Source organism: Geotrypetes seraphini, chromosome 4 (assembly GCF_902459505.1).
Source record: "Geotrypetes seraphini chromosome 4, aGeoSer1.1, whole genome shotgun sequence".
In the NCBI taxonomy this organism is placed as follows: Eukaryota; Metazoa; Chordata; class Amphibia; order Gymnophiona; family Dermophiidae; genus Geotrypetes; species Geotrypetes seraphini.
Window position 1 is genome coordinate 283474827 of NC_047087.1, and position 18422 is coordinate 283493248.

Sequence of the window (18422 nt, forward strand, 5' to 3'; positions counted from 1 at the left end):
GAAGCGGTCTGCCTCGGTGCTCCAAGGCCTGGCGCCATTACCTTTTTCGCCCCTCCCGCCCCCCCTTGGTATGCTACTGCTCTCCAACTCTCCTTAGTTTGCCGGTTTTCTTTTTCGGTGACCGGCACGCGCGGCAGCTCAAAGTTCAATCTTCAGCAACTTCCTGTTTCCGGTTGGGTCAGAGCAGAAGATTGAATACTGAGCAGCTGCGCGTGCGCGGCTCTTTTGAAAGCGTTCCGGTCGCCGAAAAAGAAAGCCGGCAAACTAAGGTGAGGTGGAGAGAGGAAGCTGGTTAAACGATCGAGTCGGCGTGCGGGTGGGCGGATGGGGGTGCGGGGACCGCACGATCCTTTAAGCCTCACTGCGGTGACAAGACCATTCACCGCTCCACGGGGCGGTGATGGCCTTGTCCCCGTCCCCGCAGAGGCTGCTAATTTTCATTCCCCGTTTTTGGTGGGTTACCCGCGGCTAAACGCAGTAGCCGCGGGTAAACCGCCACCGTGTCATTCTCTAGCTAGCATTACCTCACCGGAGGGGATAAGCTCCCCAATGTTGGTCACCATCGGCAGAAGCACATCTGCTCTGGGCGCTTCCCCCATAAGAGCTCCATGTGCAACTTCGGCAACACTTTCCGTTCCTACTGCCAAAGCAGAAGAGTCAGCCAGACAGGGAGCCTGGCTTTTCTCAAAAACCTAACTCTCCCTCCTCTTCTGACATCCTAGCCCTCTAACATTCTTCTCTCTCCGATCTTCACCCAACACTTCCTTGGAGTTCCTTTCTCATTACAATTTCTGTAAACCGTGCCGAGCTCCACAAATATGGAGATGGTGCGGTATACAAACCCAAGATTTAGTTTAGTTTAGTTCAGTTCAGTGAAAGGAGGCAAAAGTGAGATCTCATTTCCGTGTAGGGTAAAGCCTTCTCTACTCTCTCCCACTGCCGGAATTACATCGCCTCGCTGGATGCAGATACCAGGTAACAACTGCTTAATCGTCTGCTGACGAACTGGGGGCATCGGCATCGAGGAAGCTGGCGCTTTAATGCTCCTTTTCCTCTTATGGGGCATTTTTTTAGCGATTAATACTCCCGAAGCAGAGAGCCCGATCTCAGCATCTGGTCGATGCCACCATCTTGGCCCGCCCCCCCTTCTCAATTTTATTTTTCTACTCATCTTTTCCCAGTCTCTGGGGGTTGCACTTCTTTCTGTCTATGCTTTTAACTCTGTTTCCAGGGCCTTCTTTGCTGTTTTTCTCTCCTTCACTTTCTGCCCTATATCCATCATTGGCATTAACTTAACATTCATCTTTCTTACATTTTTCTGCTTCCTTCTCAGATCTATCTACTTCTCCATGTCCACTATCTCCTCCCTCTCTCTGCTCTTCCCCACAATCCATGTGCACCATCTCCTCCCTCTTTCTTTTCCCCTATTCCTATCTATCCATAAACAGCATTTCTTCCATCTCTCTTCATTTCCCCACCCCTCTTATCCTTGTGCACCATGTCCTCCCTCTCTCTCCCCTTCCCTTCCATCCATGTACCATCTCCTCCCTCTCTTTCCTTCTCCTATGGTCTGACATTTATCTTCCCTCTTTTCCCTTCGTAGTAAAGACATGCAGCTCCTGATTGATGTAGCCCGACTTTACTACAGGAAGAGGCGGTCGGAGCAGACTGCAAATGAGTCCGCGATTCGCAAACCCGCAGGGAAACACTGTATTCCTAATGTAAATTCTAAGCATATATATCCAGAAGAGATCATTCTTAATCTACCTTGCAAACTCCCTCCTCACTCCCTGTCCCCCGACTTATTACACAATACTTGACTTCCAGCACTTTCCATTGCCTTCCACATTAATATGCCTTTATCAAGCTTTGGACTTGTCCTCTGATTCTCCATTTCTGGCGCTGTCTGGGCAACTATATTACATTTCTCTGGGGTAGACGTTGGTCTCCTACGCCCAGAGTCTTATTTGGTTACACTATTGCTACACCAAAATTGAAAGGGATGACAGCTTTTGTAGCGAGAACTGTGCTCCTGGGAAAGAAAGCCATTTTGACCAATTGGTTATCCCGGGATCCACCAACTTACAGTCAATGGAGATCTTTGATGACAGTGCATGCTTCTTTGGAGCGGAGACAGGCTGGTGACCTTGACCTGGGACCAGGTCGCCGCTTCTGTCAGATTTGGGAACACTTTGGATGGACCTAACATCCCAGGCTCGTGGACGACTACTGAATTTGTGAAGGGAGTCACACACCACATGTCAGATTGTTGGACGTTGATACTATTGATGTTTGTGGGAGGGGGTGTGTGGGCGGAGGAGTGGTGGGGGTATGATTTGTGCACAGGTAAGAGTCTGGATTACACTGCTATGTGATTTTACTTGCACTTTTTTAAAACTTTAATAAATATATTTAAACATAATATGCCTTTATACTGGCAAAGATCTGACAATCATGAGTACAGCATGAAGTGTTTCTTCTGCTATGTCCAAAGCTAGTCTTCAGCTGGCCACTAGATGTCACCATAAAAACAGCAATCTTTCAATTCAACCTATAATACTCGGGGGAAGATTCTCAAAACTTTAGTGTGGTTGCTAAACTGGTTCCAGATGCTTTAGCGTTCATGTATTATAGCTGTGGATTATCAAAACGGCTTACCTTGGTCTTTTCCAAGGTTACTAGCAATCTCTGACACTGTCATGCAAATGTATTACAACGAGGCCATTAATATTTAAAAGAAGCACTCCAGGCAATTCTCTATTATCGCCAAGTGATTTCCTAACTTTGCAGTTCTACACTTGCGAGCAAAATTTTCCGGCAGGTCTGAGCTATCCTAGCCTTACTTTTTGGTCAGTGCCCGAGTGTTCATTGGCTCAGGCATTGACAGGAAAGTAAGGCTTGACAGCTAAGAACTGGGCCAATAAGAGCTTTAGGCCCCTCCCCGGCGCATCCCAGGATACACCGGGGAGGGGATGGCCTGCCATTTTGAAGAGGCGGGCCTGCTGGCCAGAGGTAGGAGGCATTCCTCTGGCCAGCCTTCATAAACAAGGTAAAGGGTGGGTGAGGGGTTGTCGGGGATACTGCAGCGGTGGGAGGGAATGAGCATCCCTCCCACTGCCGGGGGGATTGCTTGGTGGCAGGAGGGAATGGGAATCTCTCCCGCTGCCAGGGGGAGTGTTGGGGGGGGGGGTTTTGCTTGGCGGTGGGAGTGGGTATACCTCTCTCTGCTTGGGGGGTGTCAGGGAGAGGTTTGCTTGACGTCGGTAGGAGGGAGGGAATGGGCATCCCTCCTGCCAATCTTCGTTTTGGGAGTCTTTTTTTGCTGATCGCCATCACCAGCAATCAGCATATGCAAATTTAACAACCCTCTGTGAACCTCATTTTTATGCACTTTTTTTTTTTAAGAATGACCCACCTTTTTTAAATCATTACAGGACCACGAACATTTGAGAATCTTCCCCTCAGCAAGCTAGCCACCCGTCTTCACACATCATTCATCTCCCACATACCTATCATTAAAGCTTGAATCTACTCTAAACTATGATTTTTCAGACAGAAAAGCAGTTTCCAGGGGGAGGGAGGGATTAACCTTGAAAAACATCAAAAACTGGAGGAATTGGCTTGCAATATAATCTTCATAAGGCTATTTGTCTGCTCGTTTTCTGGAGATTGTTATAATGTGTCGTTTGCCTTTTTGAATTGTACGTTATTTTATCTTTGCTATTCCCTCAATAAACCTCCCCCACCAAAAAAAGTTTCACACAAAAATGACAATTGTAAATTACACTACTGACTCATCAACCTTGTAGAAAAATATCCGAGGTCTTTGAGACAGCAAAGCATAAAAATCACAAAACATATTAAGGCTCACAAAAGGAACAGATACAGAATGAACTTACATGCTCTCCAGGAGTCAGGGTGCTTCAAGGGGAATGCTAATCCATTATCAATAGCCGCAATTTTGATTATTGGTTCCTTTACCACTATCCAGCCAGTATCCTAAAGAAGAAAGAATATCCACCGTCATACAGGGATGGGAGCTCAACACACTTTCAGGCAAATGTGCATCAATAAACTTAACTACCCTATTCAATCTACTATGAAGGTTTTGGGTGTAATACTGGACCAGGGCCTAACCATGAAGGACCAGGTGGACTCTTTGGTTAGAAAGGGATTTTTTACCCTCTGGAAGCTTCGGTCCATTAGAGCATATTTTGATGCTTCATCATGTAGAATTTTGGTACAATCCCTTATATTAAGCCAACTTGATTACTGTAATATCGCCTATCTGGCAATTTCCCAGAAGAATATGCAGCGATTACAACTGGTGCAAAATGCGGCGGTCAGGCTGATTTTTGGGTTGAAGAAGTTCGATCATGTAACACCTTCCTACCGACTCCTGCATTGGTTGCCGATGGAGGCACGTGTGAAGTTTAAGTTTGGATGTTTTTGCTTTAAAGTACTATTCGGTTTAGCCCCTAAATACATAACTGACCTTTTCTCGTTCTCAACCTATAGACATAAGAGAAGCTCTCACTTGAATTTTGTTTCTCCACCGGTTAGAGGATGTAAATTTAAAAGACATCATCAATATCTTTTCTCATATCAGGCAGCATTACGGGGTAAAGATCTGGAACAATTGCTAATGCTTATTACTTATGGGGAATTTAGGAAACACCTAAAAACACATCTGTTCCTGAAGTACTTAGGTAGCTGATTTGTACAATCTTATTCCACAATAACTGATCTCTAGAGCTGTTAGTCACTAGTTTTCAACTTTGTTACTTCTACTCAATTTATAGCATTTTTAATCATTGTAAACTGCATAGAACTTCACGGTCCTGCGGTATATAAACTGTTATTATTATTGAACATTTAGGGAAGGGCTGGAATGCAGTCTGTCAACAAGATGCTCGGGGAGAGAGCTACAGTTTTGAATGGGCACAGAGGAAAGGATTTTTTTCCAAGTGCGTTTTGTTTTAGTTTTTTTTATTTACGGTACTTCAGGGTTTCAAAGAGCAAGGTTAAACTACAAAGCCATGGAATAGAGGGAGATATACTAAGATGGATAGGAAAATGGCTGGAGAACAGAAAGCAGAGAGTGGGCATAAATGGGAAGTTCTCCAACTGGGAGAAAGTGACTAGCGCCGATCGGTACTTGGGCCGATCCTATTTAATATTTATATCAATAACCTGGAAGAAGGAACATCCAGCGACATCATCAAGTTTGCAGATGACACAAAGCTAAGCCAGGCAATCAGATTGCAGGAGGATAGCGAGGAACTCCAGAGCAACTTGTGTCAGTTAGAGAAATGGGCGGAGAAATGGCAGATGAAGTTCAATGTGGAGAAATGCAAAGTAATGCATTTAGGCAGTAAGAATAAGGAACACGAGTATAGAATGTCAGGTGCAACACTGGGTAAAAGCGAACAAGAAAAGGACCTGGGTGTACTGATAGATAGGACCCTGAAACCGTCAGCACAATGCGCAGCAGCGGCAAAGAAAGCAAATAGAATGTTAGGCATGATAAAGAAAGGAATCACGAGTAGATTGGAGAAAGTTATAATGCCGCTTTATAGAGCAATGGTCAGACCCCACTTGGAATACTGCGTCCAACATTGGTCTCCCAACCTAAAGAAGGATATAAAACTGCTGGAGAGGGTGCAGAGACGAGCAACGAAGCTAGAAAGGGTATGAAGAAACTGGAATACGAGGATCGACTGAAGAGATTGGGATTGTTCTCCCTTGAGAAATGGAGACTGCGAGGGGATATGATTGAGACCTTCAAAATACTGAAAGGAATCAACAAAATAGAGCAGAAAAAATTATTTACATTGTTCAATTTGACACGGACAAGAGGACACGGAATGAAGCTAAGGGGGGACAAGTTCAGGACAAATATCAGGAAATTCTGCTTCACGCAGAGAGTGGTTGACACCTGGAATGCTCTCCCAGAGGAGGTCCTAGGATTCAAAAGCAAACTAGATGCACATCTCCTTACGAGAGGCATAGAGGGATATGGGTGACTAAAATTACGCCAGGTGTACACCTGGCAGTGCCTCCGGACTTGATGGACCGAAGGTCTGATCAGGAGATGGCGCTTCTTATGTTCTTAAGAAACATAGCCCTTTTCTGCCGTAATCTTTCTATGTTTCTATGTTTCTTAAACATTCTGCTCCTCATCAACCTTATAAAATAGCATGGTTTAAAAAAAAAAAAAAGATTTGGAACAATACATTTGTTATTAAGAAGAAAGGAATAATCTAGAAAAGAATACAGCAATCAATTCTGGCTCACTTACTTGGGCACTCGTGCTGTCCATTGGGTAATCATACTTGATGAGCCAGTTATCATTTCCCCGATCTGCAAAGGGGGAACAAAAAAAAAAGCAGGACCCCTTTCACATTTGTTTCCCATGATAGAGGTAGAGCCCAACTGGTGCACACACTGAGCCCTAGTGAGATACAAACTGCTCTTGGCTCTACCATGGATCTCATATGCATTCTAGCAAAGTGATACCAGTACTGTGAAGCAATCAATAATCATCCTTTGTCATGAGATAAGAGAGGGAGAGGATGCCACATCCAGCCACTCACCTGTATTCCTTATGATATAATCTAGCACCACGAGTCTCTCGAACTGTAACTGCAGCTGCCGATTGGTGTTCTCTGGAAGTGGCTCCGCCTCAAACCGTCTCAACCAATAGTCTGCATCTTTGTAACCTTCCACAAACAGCTGAAAGGAGCCAACCTGGAATCAGGAAGCCCCACAAAGATCACAACCAATAAATTGCTGAGAAATTCATACCTGTATCTTCTGGGCAGTGGATTTTCCCCAACCCTGAGCAGCACAGTAGAAATCCTTGCCAGGGACAACTAATGAAACATTTTTTTAAGCGAACAAAGCAGAACATCGCTAATCTTAAACCTTTCAAGACCCATTTCTGTTGATCTGGCTTGCTAATTTTCTAAGGCATCTTAGTCCTGACTGGCAATATGAATTTTAAAGTGGAGAGTTTACCAAATCTCCCACTTCAGGGGTGCATTTCCCACTTGCCTGCATAAGAGCAAGAAACTCCTACCTAATGCATTGTCCTGCCTGTGCTGCTCACCAGTGAGCAGGTTCAAACCTTATACTCGGTACGTCCTGTGGCTGATCTCGCAAAAGTATGAGATTAGCAGCAGAAGTGCCAACAGCAAAACTCGAACAGTATCTTACCTGTTCTCCATCCTAAAGCCTCTGGCCCCTCTTGACCCTGAGCCCTTCCCGCCCACTTAATATATATCTCTGATGCTTCTTCTCTCTTTTTATAGAAAGGGTGGTAGATGCATGGAACAGTCTCCCAGTAGAGGTGGTAGAGTCAAAGACTATGTCTTATTTCAAGAAAGCCTGGCATAGGTACGTGGGATCTCTTAGAGAGAGGAAGAGATAATGGCTACTGTGGATGGGGAGACTGGATGAGTAATTTGGCCTTTACCTGCCATCGTGTTTCTATGTATAAAAAAATGCTAACAAACAAGAGATAAATGAAAGATAGAGCAGATAATGAAAATCTCCTGCTCGGGAATGATTCTCTTTTGGCAGATCTGCCAGCCAAGCCCTTTGGTCAGATGACCAGGCACTTAGTGAATGATGAACAATTTCTAGATGTGTTAAAAGCTTCGTAGAATTGGGCAACATCTACGAGACCTTCCTTCTCCTCAAAATACAGCTGCCAGACCTTTGATCGCGATATAAAAAGATAAACCATATTACCCCGTTATGTATAAATTGCATTGGTTGTCTGTTGTTCAACACATTAAGTTCAAACTGGTATGTATGGTGTTCAAAGAATGGCATTTAAAGTCTCCAGTGTGTTCAGATATTGTTCATGGAAATCTTTGCATTCCTACTACCTGGTCTTGGTCATGTCAAGCTTGTCTCAACTAGAAGTCAAGCCTTTTCTTATATTGGATTTGTCATTTTGAATTCTTTATTTGATAAGTTTTGTGCTGGTCTGTCTTATTCCATTTTTAGAAAGTCACTGAAGATGGTCTTGTTTCAGCAATATCATGGCTCTACTGATCATCGAAAGGGTCTTGGTTCCTATGAATTATTCTGTAGTTTATTTGCTGTAATGTGATGATATTGGATATGGGAGTGATGATGGGAGTTTGTGGTGCAGTGGTTAGCGCTACAGCCTCCGCACCCTGAGGTTGTGGGTTCGAATCCCGCACTACTCTTTGTGACCCTGGGCAAGTCACTTAATCTCCATTGCCCCAGGTACATTAGATAGAGTAGGAGCCCACCAGGACAGACAAGGAAAATGCTTGAGGACCTGAATAATTTGTAATCCATATAGAATTGTTGGATATGCAGAATATAAATTATTTAAAATATTCGTTATTTGTTGTTAATATGAAGACATATTTGTAAATGCTGCATTTTCTGCATCGTACACTGCTTAATACTCATGTCAATAATGGTTAATCAATCTAATGCAATTTGTATGTACAGAAATTCCCCCTCTCTCCCCAGTGGTATTTCCTAGACACAATCCTCCAATTCTTTAACCTTTTCCTATCGTAATAAATTTTACATTACGCTGGTTCCAATCGTAATTATTTTAGCAAAGTTTTGTATTATTCACCACTGGCTGATGCCCCGGCGTTGCACGGGTATTTAATTATAGCAATAACACTGTAAATGGATTCAAATAAAGATACTTTATAGTGGTGAATGAAATTATTTTTTTACAGCTTTATAAAAAGTACAATATTCAAATTATAATGTGAAATATTTGACAAAATGAATACAATACAACTAACACAAAACTTGATTATAAACAATATTTTTAGTTTCACCTCCAGGAGCAAGAACATATACATTCTTGGGTGAACCCACCCTTGAGCAAGCAACATAGAGTTGTCCATGGGAAAAACAGGGGGATCTTAAATCCACTCCACAGTATGTAATAGTCTGTCCTTGTGATTTGTTGATTGTGATAGAGAATGCAAGTCTCACTGGAATTTGCAATCTCTTAAACTGAAAAGGAAGATCTGTTGGAATAAGTGGTATCCGCGGGATAAATACGGTTTCACCTTGTCCCTTTCCGGTTAAGATAGTCGCTTCAATTACATTGGCCAGTAACCTCTTTACACAAAGCCTTGTGCCATTGCAAAGTTTTGGTGGGTCAAGGTTGCTAAGTAAAATAACTGGAGATCCCACAGCTTTTTACATTTTTTCCATTGACATGAATGGGTGAAATATGATTTTCTGTTTGTAGCTCCGCCCACGTGTGCAGGTGGGCCGCGAGACCCCCAGAACATATCACCCCAGGTAGTGAGGGATCTGCATACCAAGTTTCGTTCAAATCGGTCCCACAGCTTTTTACATTTTTTCCATTGACTTGAATGGGTGAAATCTGATTTTCTGTTTGTAGCTCCGCCCACATGTGCAGGTGGGCCGCGAGACCCCCAGAACATATCACCCCAGGTAGTGAGGGATCTGCATACCAAGTTTCGTTCAAATCGGTCCCACAGCTTTTTACATTTTTTCCATTGACTTGAATGGGTGAAATCTGATTTTCTGTTTGTAGCTCCGCCCACGTGTGCAGGTGGGCTGCGAGACCCCCAGAACATATCACCCCAGGTAGTGAGGGATCTGCATACCAAGTTTCGTTCAAATCGGTCAAGCTGTTTTTGCGTGATCGCGGCACATACACACACACATACATACACACATACATACCTCCGATTTTATATATATAGATTATCATTTACGGCTATTGTAAACATAATGTAAATAAGTCTTAAGTCTGTAAATTCAAATATTTTGTGTTCCTGGCTCTTTATTAGTCCATACAGACTGTTTATCCACGATGGCAACGACATTTTTTGGAATGTCCCGTCATCCGGGACACCCGATAGGAAAAGGTTAAATCTGCATGCCCAAATTTATGTTTAGCATGCAAAGCTGTGCACAAGTTATCAAACAATGTCAGTTGAGTATGTAACACAATAGGTTTAGATGTTCACTAGTGTTACCTACCAATTATTGAATATAATTGGCATTGATTGGCAGTAAGAGGCAATAATCAGCCATGCCTGTAACTAGCATTAATAGGTATTCTGGAAATTGTGCGCAACTGCAAAGGGAGTATGGACCTGGGAAGGGTATAGGGAGTCCCCAAATGTAGAGATGTGGCAGAAGCAAGTCCACCTCTTGAAGCACAGAGACCTCAAAAACCCAAGCTGTAGAACATTCAAAACTTCTGATCTACCAGCTAAAAGGTCCACTTGTCACTCACTGGTTTCAGAAAACCGTCTTCAGTTTATACAAAAATATGCTGATGCATAACATTTAGTTAAATAGTGCAAAAACTTCATACCAAAAGTATTTAGGGGCAAACCATGGCAAAAATTGCACTTATCTTCATGAAAAATGTGTCCAATGTCCAACCGTCCAATGAGGCCAATTTCACCAAAGTTTTATTCCATTCTCACTGCTGTGTTCACTGGAGATTCAAAACATTTTGAATGTTCGACAGTTCAGATTTCTAGGTCTCTTTCCCTCAAGAAGTGGACTTGCTTCTGGCAAATTTATTTACATTTGGTGATTTCACGGATTTGATTTGCCTTTGTCTCATATTTTTGAGATTAAACTCCATATTTTGAAAAGGTATAGGCAGGTCAGAGGCGTGCCCAGCATCAGTGAAAGCAATTATTAAATACAGTAAAACCTTGGTTTGCGAGCATAATTCATTCCAGAAATATGCTTGTAGTCCAAAGCACTCGTATATCAAAGCAAATTTCCCCAAAAGAAATAATGGAAACTCAGACGATTCGTTATACAACCCAAAAACTTTAAGACAAAATACTGTACTGTATAAAGTAAAAATAGAGAGAGAGTAAAACAAATTAACCTGCACTTGCAAGACCTCGCTCATTTAGAACAGCCACTACACTCCCGCAGCGTCAGAGAGAGGAACCATCGGCTCTGTTGTGACGTGATGCGCGTATACTGTATACACTCGTATCACAAAACAACGCTCGTTTATCAGGTTAAAATTTAATAAAACATTTTGCTCTTCTTGCAAAACACTTGCATACCAAGTTACTCACAATCCAAGGTTTTACTGTAGTAGCATTATGCGTGCAATTAGGAATGAGCGTTTACCCCAGCCATTAAGGTAGCATAAGTGCTCACACTCACAATTTATGCGCCCAACTGTGCACTTAGGTTAGTCTTCTACTAGTCTTTAAGCCCATTATATTCACGGGTGCTAGAATAGATGTGTGTGTCTTTCTTTCTTTTTTTCTATCTCTCTCTTTATCTCCTTGGCCGCTGTCTGTCTTGTCATTCTTTCTGTCTCTCTCTTTCCTCAGCTGTCCACCGGCACCCCTTGCCTGCTCCCCCTATCCAGCAGTAGCCCTTCTCCCTTCCTTTTACCTCCCCACTGTCCAGCAGCACCCCTTCCCTGCTCCCCCTGTCCAGCAGCAGCTCTTCTCCCTTCGCTTTATCTCCCCCCCCTGTCCAGCAGCACCTCTTCCCTGCTCCCTAATACCTGCTCCTAAACCGCCGTTCCTACCTTCTCTCCATCAGGGCTTCCTAGTCTCTTTTGGCCCACCGGCATCTGTTTATCGTGCCCCTTCTCCCACCTACCTATTTTTTTTTAAAAATCACGTTTATACAGTAAAGGGCAACCAGCACACAGTAATCGCCGCAGGATAGAGGAAACTGCCACGCCCGCACGCCAAACGTGTGCACGCGCTGAATGTTGCCGAATGCACGTGCGCCGCACGCTTTTCTCTTCTGGCCACGGAGGCAGGGATCACGCAGATAGGAGTGCGCATGCACGCTTAAGGTTTTATTATTAGTGATAAATGTCAGTTGCAGGTGCATTGTTATAGAATCCACGCTTAGCATGCCGACATCCAGGTGCTTAACTTTAGGCAAGCTATTGAGATTTTCCCTCAGTGACCGTGTCCCTCAGAAGAGGGATGTGCAGAGGTGATTTTAGAATGATGAATATCGTGGTCTGCTTGCCATTTCATCATACCATACCTTAGGAGGCAGTCCTATTCGGTTAAATCTCTGGCCAACTTTTGGCACTTTCTCCATCGCCAAACGTTTCCCTCTGGCCTTCACCCTGTCAATGGCACTGTAGTTAAAGGTTTCACTGGCAAGATACACTACCTAGGAAGAAACAAACATTAATGTATCTCTGGTACCAAATTCAATAGCAGTCACGCAATGAAAAACTATTAGGGCCTTAAACAGAATTATTTTACAGTGCACAAGTTCTGTCTAAACAACGTAATCCCCACACTCACAGAAAACTCCCCCAAATTCTCTTTGAATCTGGGCAGAGTGACCTTGTTGCAGTTAGACTGCATAGTTTTTACAGAAAAACTGGTATTTTTCATACAACAAACTGGTTCATTTCCAGGAGCACATTTCCAGATCACTTAGATTTGAGTAAAACCTAACTGTTTTAATGCTGACATAGACCCAGACCTATTTTCACTTAACCTTTTCAGGGCCCATCTGTTACCAGGTTATATTGGTACCGTATATACTCAAAATGGTCCACAAATGGGAGGCTCAGAAGCTGGGAGCCTTGCGAGACTGTTGCTGGAAGTCCCGGCGGCCATTTTTATTGCGGAGGAAGAATGGGCAGGAGTGGGAATGGTCCTGCCCCAACACGCTTCTAGACCATCAGGAGATCATGGTAGGCTAGGGAGGATGTCAGTCTCGCTTGCTAGGGAGGGAAGGAGCGCTAGCTGATGTTCCAGTGGTACGCAGACGGGGGTGCGGGTCTGGGTGTTCCTCTGGGAGAGAGCAGTAGCTGATGGTTTGATGAGGGTTGAGGCGCAGGCGGGAATGTGGGCATTACTCTTGCTTGGAAATGGAGGAAGCATTAGCTGAAATTCCAGTGGGGGTTGGGGCATGGGTGCTGGTGCAGTTGCTACTCTTGCTTGGGAGGCAGGGAAGGAGCACTAACTGACGTTCCAGTGGGGTTAGGGCATGCCCTGATCGTAGCAGCAAAAGTCTGCCAGTTCGGGGTAAGGTTTGCAGCGGCAGTTGAGGGGTAAGACTACTAGGAGAGAGGATGGTAGGGCATCACAAGGGAGGAATAGTAGAGGGGGGATTCCATATCACTTGCTTGCTGATTCTGCTTGTTCTTTGGCAAGAACTATTGTTCTCTTGTTATGGTATATTATCTCTTTGCTGTATGGTTTTCTGCTACTCTTACTGCCAGTTTTCAATAAAAACTGCTTGAAACTAAACCTAGCTGCCACATCCTATGGTAACAAATTCCAGAGCTGAATTATTCTTTGAGTGAAAGAAATATTTCCTCTTATTGGTTTTAAAGTATTTCCATGTAACTTCATTGAATGTCCCCTAGTCTTTCTAATTTTCGAAAGTGTAAAACAATCAATTCACTTTTACCTGTTCTATACCACTACCTCAATCATATCAGCCACCTATTTTCCAAGCCAAAGAGCCCCAACCTCTTTAGTCTTTTCCCATACAAAAGGAGTTCCAGCCCCTTTCTCATTTGGATCACTCTTCTATGAGCCTTTTCCAATTCGGTATAACTGGGCGCCCTGATGCTATTATAGAACAGGCTCTTACACATGGCACCAGGGCACCCACTTAAACAGGGATCCCCATAGTGGCTTGGTTCAGACTGTATTAAACTTATTTCAGGAACATCTACTATACAAATCATGATCTTTAGCCATTGTTTTCAATTGTAATTCCTGGATTGTCCCAATCTTCTTAATTGTTACCCGCACAGAGCTGCATAGACAAATTTGTGGATTATAAGAACTTAGGTGTTATGTTTACTATTTTTATAAAATGGATAAGATTTCTATTTTTCATGCAAACTACACCATCCTTAAATGCATTTCATGAATCTACATGCGTACCATTGTATTTTTTTTAGCACAGTGAGTTGGGAACCTCATCTAACGCATTTGCTCACTAAGAGGCCCTTTTACTAAAGTTCTCTAGTGTGGTGGGGAAGCGCGTGGAGCGGTTGTGGTGCAGTCTGTATGCGCACGGATATTGGCTCCACCAGTCCCCGTCCTCTCGGACATCTGTTTCCTGTTCTGGGACAGGGGACCGGCAGAGCTGATGGGTTGCACATATGCAGAACACAGCCCTGTGACTACTCCATGCACCTTCCACAGCATGGAGAAGGAGGGGTGTTCCATCCTGAGGGCTAGATTCAATAAGCTTACCGATCGGTTTGCAATTCCGACCTGATTCACTAACCTCGTAGCTGATCCGATTCCGATCCACGCATGCAAATGAGGGGAAACGGCATGCAAAGTAGGAAGGATGCGATTCACTAAACTTTTTCAGGAACAACGACTGTGCTAGCCGATCAAAAAAAAAAAAAAGCGACTGGCAGGGACCAGTCTCTCACGACCTTTCCTGCTCTCTGCCAACTTCTCCGGCCTTGCTGCCACAACTCTCCTCCCTGACTCACCGCCCTGCGCCCTGAATCTCATCTTGCCGCCCCAACTCTCCTGCCCTTCCCCCGCAGTGCGAGCCTGTGGTTTTAACCCGCGGGTTAAAACCATGGGCTCGCGAAGTATTAAAAAAAGTTTAAAAGAGTAGCTCGCAGCTCTGTAAGCATGCACAGACCATCTACAGACAAAGAAGATGGTCTGCGCATGCTTCAGGATCGTTCACTAGCGATCCGTGTGGTCGGTGGTGGGGCGTTCATCCGATCGCCACATGCTGACCCTTTGTGAATTTGTAGGCCTGCCATTGATCGGGCACAATCAGGCAGGTTAGTGAATCTAGCCCTGAATATCTGAAAAGCTTGGTATGCTGCTGATAAAGCTTAGTGTGTGTTAATGGAATCTTAGCATTTAGCTCATGATAAGCTTTAGTCATGTAGCTATGCCAGAAGACAGGGTAGGGGCCTGCCAGAAATGGAAAAAACACAAGGTAAAATTTCTGAGCGACACTATTTCACACATCCATTTCTCTCTCTCCAAGACTCACCCTTGTACGAGGCACAATATTGAGCTCCAATTTTTGGTCCACCAGGCTGGCTCCTGCCTCCGATAGGTAGCCCTGATTCAGAACTAGGCAATCCCTCCCAAAGCAGCAGGGACAACACAGCTTCTGTAGCCACTTGGTCCATTTGGGATTCAGCTGGCCATAGGGCTCCTCATTTTTGGGTTTGAATACACCAATAATCTTCTGTTGTCAAAAACACAAAAAAATTAAAAAAGGAATATTTAGCTACAGTGATTGACCAAATCCTAAGTAAAACAGTTCATGAAGTGTTACCTGTGCTCCTGCTCTCGGCCACTCTCCCACTTTCACATCACAACCAAAGAAAAGGCAGTTCTTTCCTGCTCGCACTTCGCTGCCCTTTGTCTCTTTTCTATTTATCATTGTAGCTTTTCCCCTTTCTGATTACTCTTAATTAGGGCTGCAGATTTAGCACATAAACAATGCAATTAACAGGCTAAATCTTTTAATGGCAATTTAAAAAAATTAATCGCGATTAACATGCTTGTTTGCTTCAGAATCCACCACTTCTCCGGGTCTGAAAGAGGCTGCGGTATCAGCGCTTCTGTGCTGCTACTGGCTTTGCCTGACCCAGAAACAGGAAGTTACATCAAGCTCTGATATAACTTCTCTCAGGTACATTAGATAGATTGTGAGACCACTGGGAAAGATAGGGAAAATGCTTAAAGTACCTGTATGTAAACTGCTTTGAGTGTGGTTATAAAAACTACAAAAAATGGCAGCATATGTCCCAATCCCCATGGACACGTTGACGGTGACACTTCAGCCTCTTTCAGACCCAGAGGAGCAGCGGGTCCTGACACAGACAAGGTAATCTGTGGGAACAAGGAGGGAGAGAGATGCTGGGGGGGGGGCAGCACAATGAGAGAGAGATAAAAATGCTGGACTTGGGGCGAGGAGGGTAAGAGGTGATACATGGGGAGGGGGGCAAGGAGAGGGAAAGAAGCACTGGACTCAGGACAAAGAGAGAGTGAGGTGCTGCTTGAAGGGTACAGAGGAGGAAAGCAGCACTGAACTCAAGGGGGGCATCAGGGGAAGGAGGAAAAAGAGGGCAAGCAAGAAGGGACAGAGATGATGCACTCAGGAAAGGGAGATCCGGTGAGGAGATGGAGGATGAGAAAGGGGAAACGGGATGCACAGAGGTAGGGAGATATTGGATATGAGGGCTGAGTGGGGAAAAAAAAAAGGAGACACATTGGAATGGAGGAAAGAGAAAGGAGAGACCAGAACAGAGCTGAGAGGGTTAAGTATAAAGAAAAGAAATGGGGGACTAGATAGTAGATGAAATATACTGTAGAGAGGAAAAACTACAGATAAACAAATAATTTATGCTTGATTTCAGGAATTTTTTTGTGTTTGCTATATTTTCTTTAAAAATACCTTGCATATTAATTGCAATTAATCGCTAACATACAACACAATTAAAATTTCTTATCTTGCTGCCCTACTCTTAATTGTTAACCACTTTTATTGTCCCTGCTGAAAGGCTATACAGTAAAACCTTGGTTTGCTAGTATAATTTGTTCCAGAAGCATGCTTGTAATCCAAAGAACTCATATATCATAGCGAATTTCCCCATAGGAAATAACGGAAACTCAAGACGATTTGTTCCACAACCTAAAAAACTTTAATACAAAATACTGTACTGTGTGTATATTGTGCGCAATTGTACTGTGGATAAACTGCGCATATGATGTGCATGCTTGTATTACGCTTAATTGCACTCCGTTGTGATGCTTGTGCTGCGCTCAGTGATGCGATGTGCGTACGTTGTGCATATTTGTATTGCGCTCAGCTGTGAAGATGTGGCGCGCGTATACATACTTGTATACGCATGTCGACCAAGTTAAAATTTTATAAAATGTTTTGCTCGACTTGTAAAACACTCGCACAGCAAGGTTTTACTGTATATCAAATACTTAATAAATATAAAAAAGAGAAAGAACCGGTTTCCTAAATTAATAATATGCACAAAACCTGTCCAGTCGTTAAAGAATCAAAGACTTCATTTACTTTTTTTAACAAAACGCTGGTGGGAACTACCTCTTGTGATCTTCAGCTGAAAAGGCCCCCTAAATACAGATGAGAAGTACAGTTTAAGCACCGTGTAATGTGAAGAGTAACAATCGGACAGAGTCGCTCTTGAGCTGGTCCAGCGGCAGGTACTGTGCCCTGCTATAGGCCCAGTTCTGCCACGCGAGGTGGAAATATGAGTTAATGTCATTGGGCTACAGCTGTATCATGTGGCAGGGGGGGAGGGGGGGTTCTAGGAGTCGTGCTGCAGGACTGTCCCTGCTCTAACTGGACCAAGCAAAGCTGAGAGGGGGAAAGCCCCTGGACAGGTATGAATGAAGGCTTGTTATGCCAGATCCCAGTCCCGATTTAAGAATGGGAAGAAATAGCTGGTTAAAAAAAAAAAAAGAAGGTTCTGGCAGAGTCTGCAGGGAGAGATCTTATCAAACAGAAACACTGTTATGCCATTTTCAAAGTGACTTCCATCACACGCTGATGGGCAGGCTTGAACCTCTCGGGGAGAATTCGCAAGAACACGAGAACTCGAGGAGCCTTAGGACCGATTCTCTCACGTCATGCATTTACGGAGGATAGTCTGAAGGGCGCAGCGAAGGAATGGTACATGTCTTCCACATACTACACCAGGAAAAAGAAAAGTGCAATGTATCACATGCAAGCCTGTTATTCCAGATGTGTTAGGCAGGCCTCCCTCCCTCCTCTCTATGCCTTACCTCTGAAAATGAAAGTTAAAGAAGTGCACACATGCTACAAAGTTGCTTCCAGGGCTGTGGAGTCGGAGACAATTTTGGGTACCTGGAGTCAGAGTCGTGGGTACCAGAAACCGAGGAGTTGGAGGATTTATCCACCAACTCTCAGCCAGGGATGTGGAGTTGGAGTCGAGGAGTTGGAGACAATTTTGGGTATCTGGCGTTGGAGTCGTGGGTACCAGAAACTGAGGAGTCGAAGGATTTATCTACCGACTCCACAGCCCTGGTTGTTTCCTAAATGTTGCAATAAGTTCCATTTGTGGAGTCATCACAAGCCCCAAGAGTTACGCCAGTCCGGCCGGGATTCCCAAAGACAGACAAACGCAGCCTCTTCTTTCTTTCTGTCACAATATAAAATGTATAAAATCTTCAAGGCAACGTTAGAGCTCTTTGCTAAAGGAGCTGCACTTGAAGACCAAGAAATCCCTTGTGCCTATTTCTCTGCTCAAGCTGCGAGAGAGAAAACAGCTGAGAATCAATACTCATTTCTACTTTGATTTGAAGATGTTGATATTCAGATAATAATAATAATTTTAAAAAAATTATTTATAACCCACAATACCTTGCAGTTCAGAACGGTTTACATCAAGAGAAACT

The 18422-nt window shown here is 43.9% G+C and overlaps 1 protein-coding gene across 1 annotated transcript in view; it reads right to left on the reverse strand.

Moving 5' to 3' along the window:
• Positions 1–18422, reverse strand: part of PI4K2A (phosphatidylinositol 4-kinase type 2 alpha) — a 79057-nt gene that overhangs the window by 21959 nt on the left and 38676 nt on the right. The window contains exons 2-6 of the mRNA XM_033943424.1: positions 15010–15210; positions 12046–12177; positions 6597–6750; positions 6302–6363; positions 3900–3999 (exon numbers count right to left, since the gene is read on the reverse strand). Coding sequence (XP_033799315.1) covers positions 3900–3999; positions 6302–6363; positions 6597–6750; positions 12046–12177; positions 15010–15210 — 649 coding nt within the window. The remainder of the gene's footprint in view (positions 1–3899; positions 4000–6301; positions 6364–6596; positions 6751–12045; positions 12178–15009; positions 15211–18422) is intronic.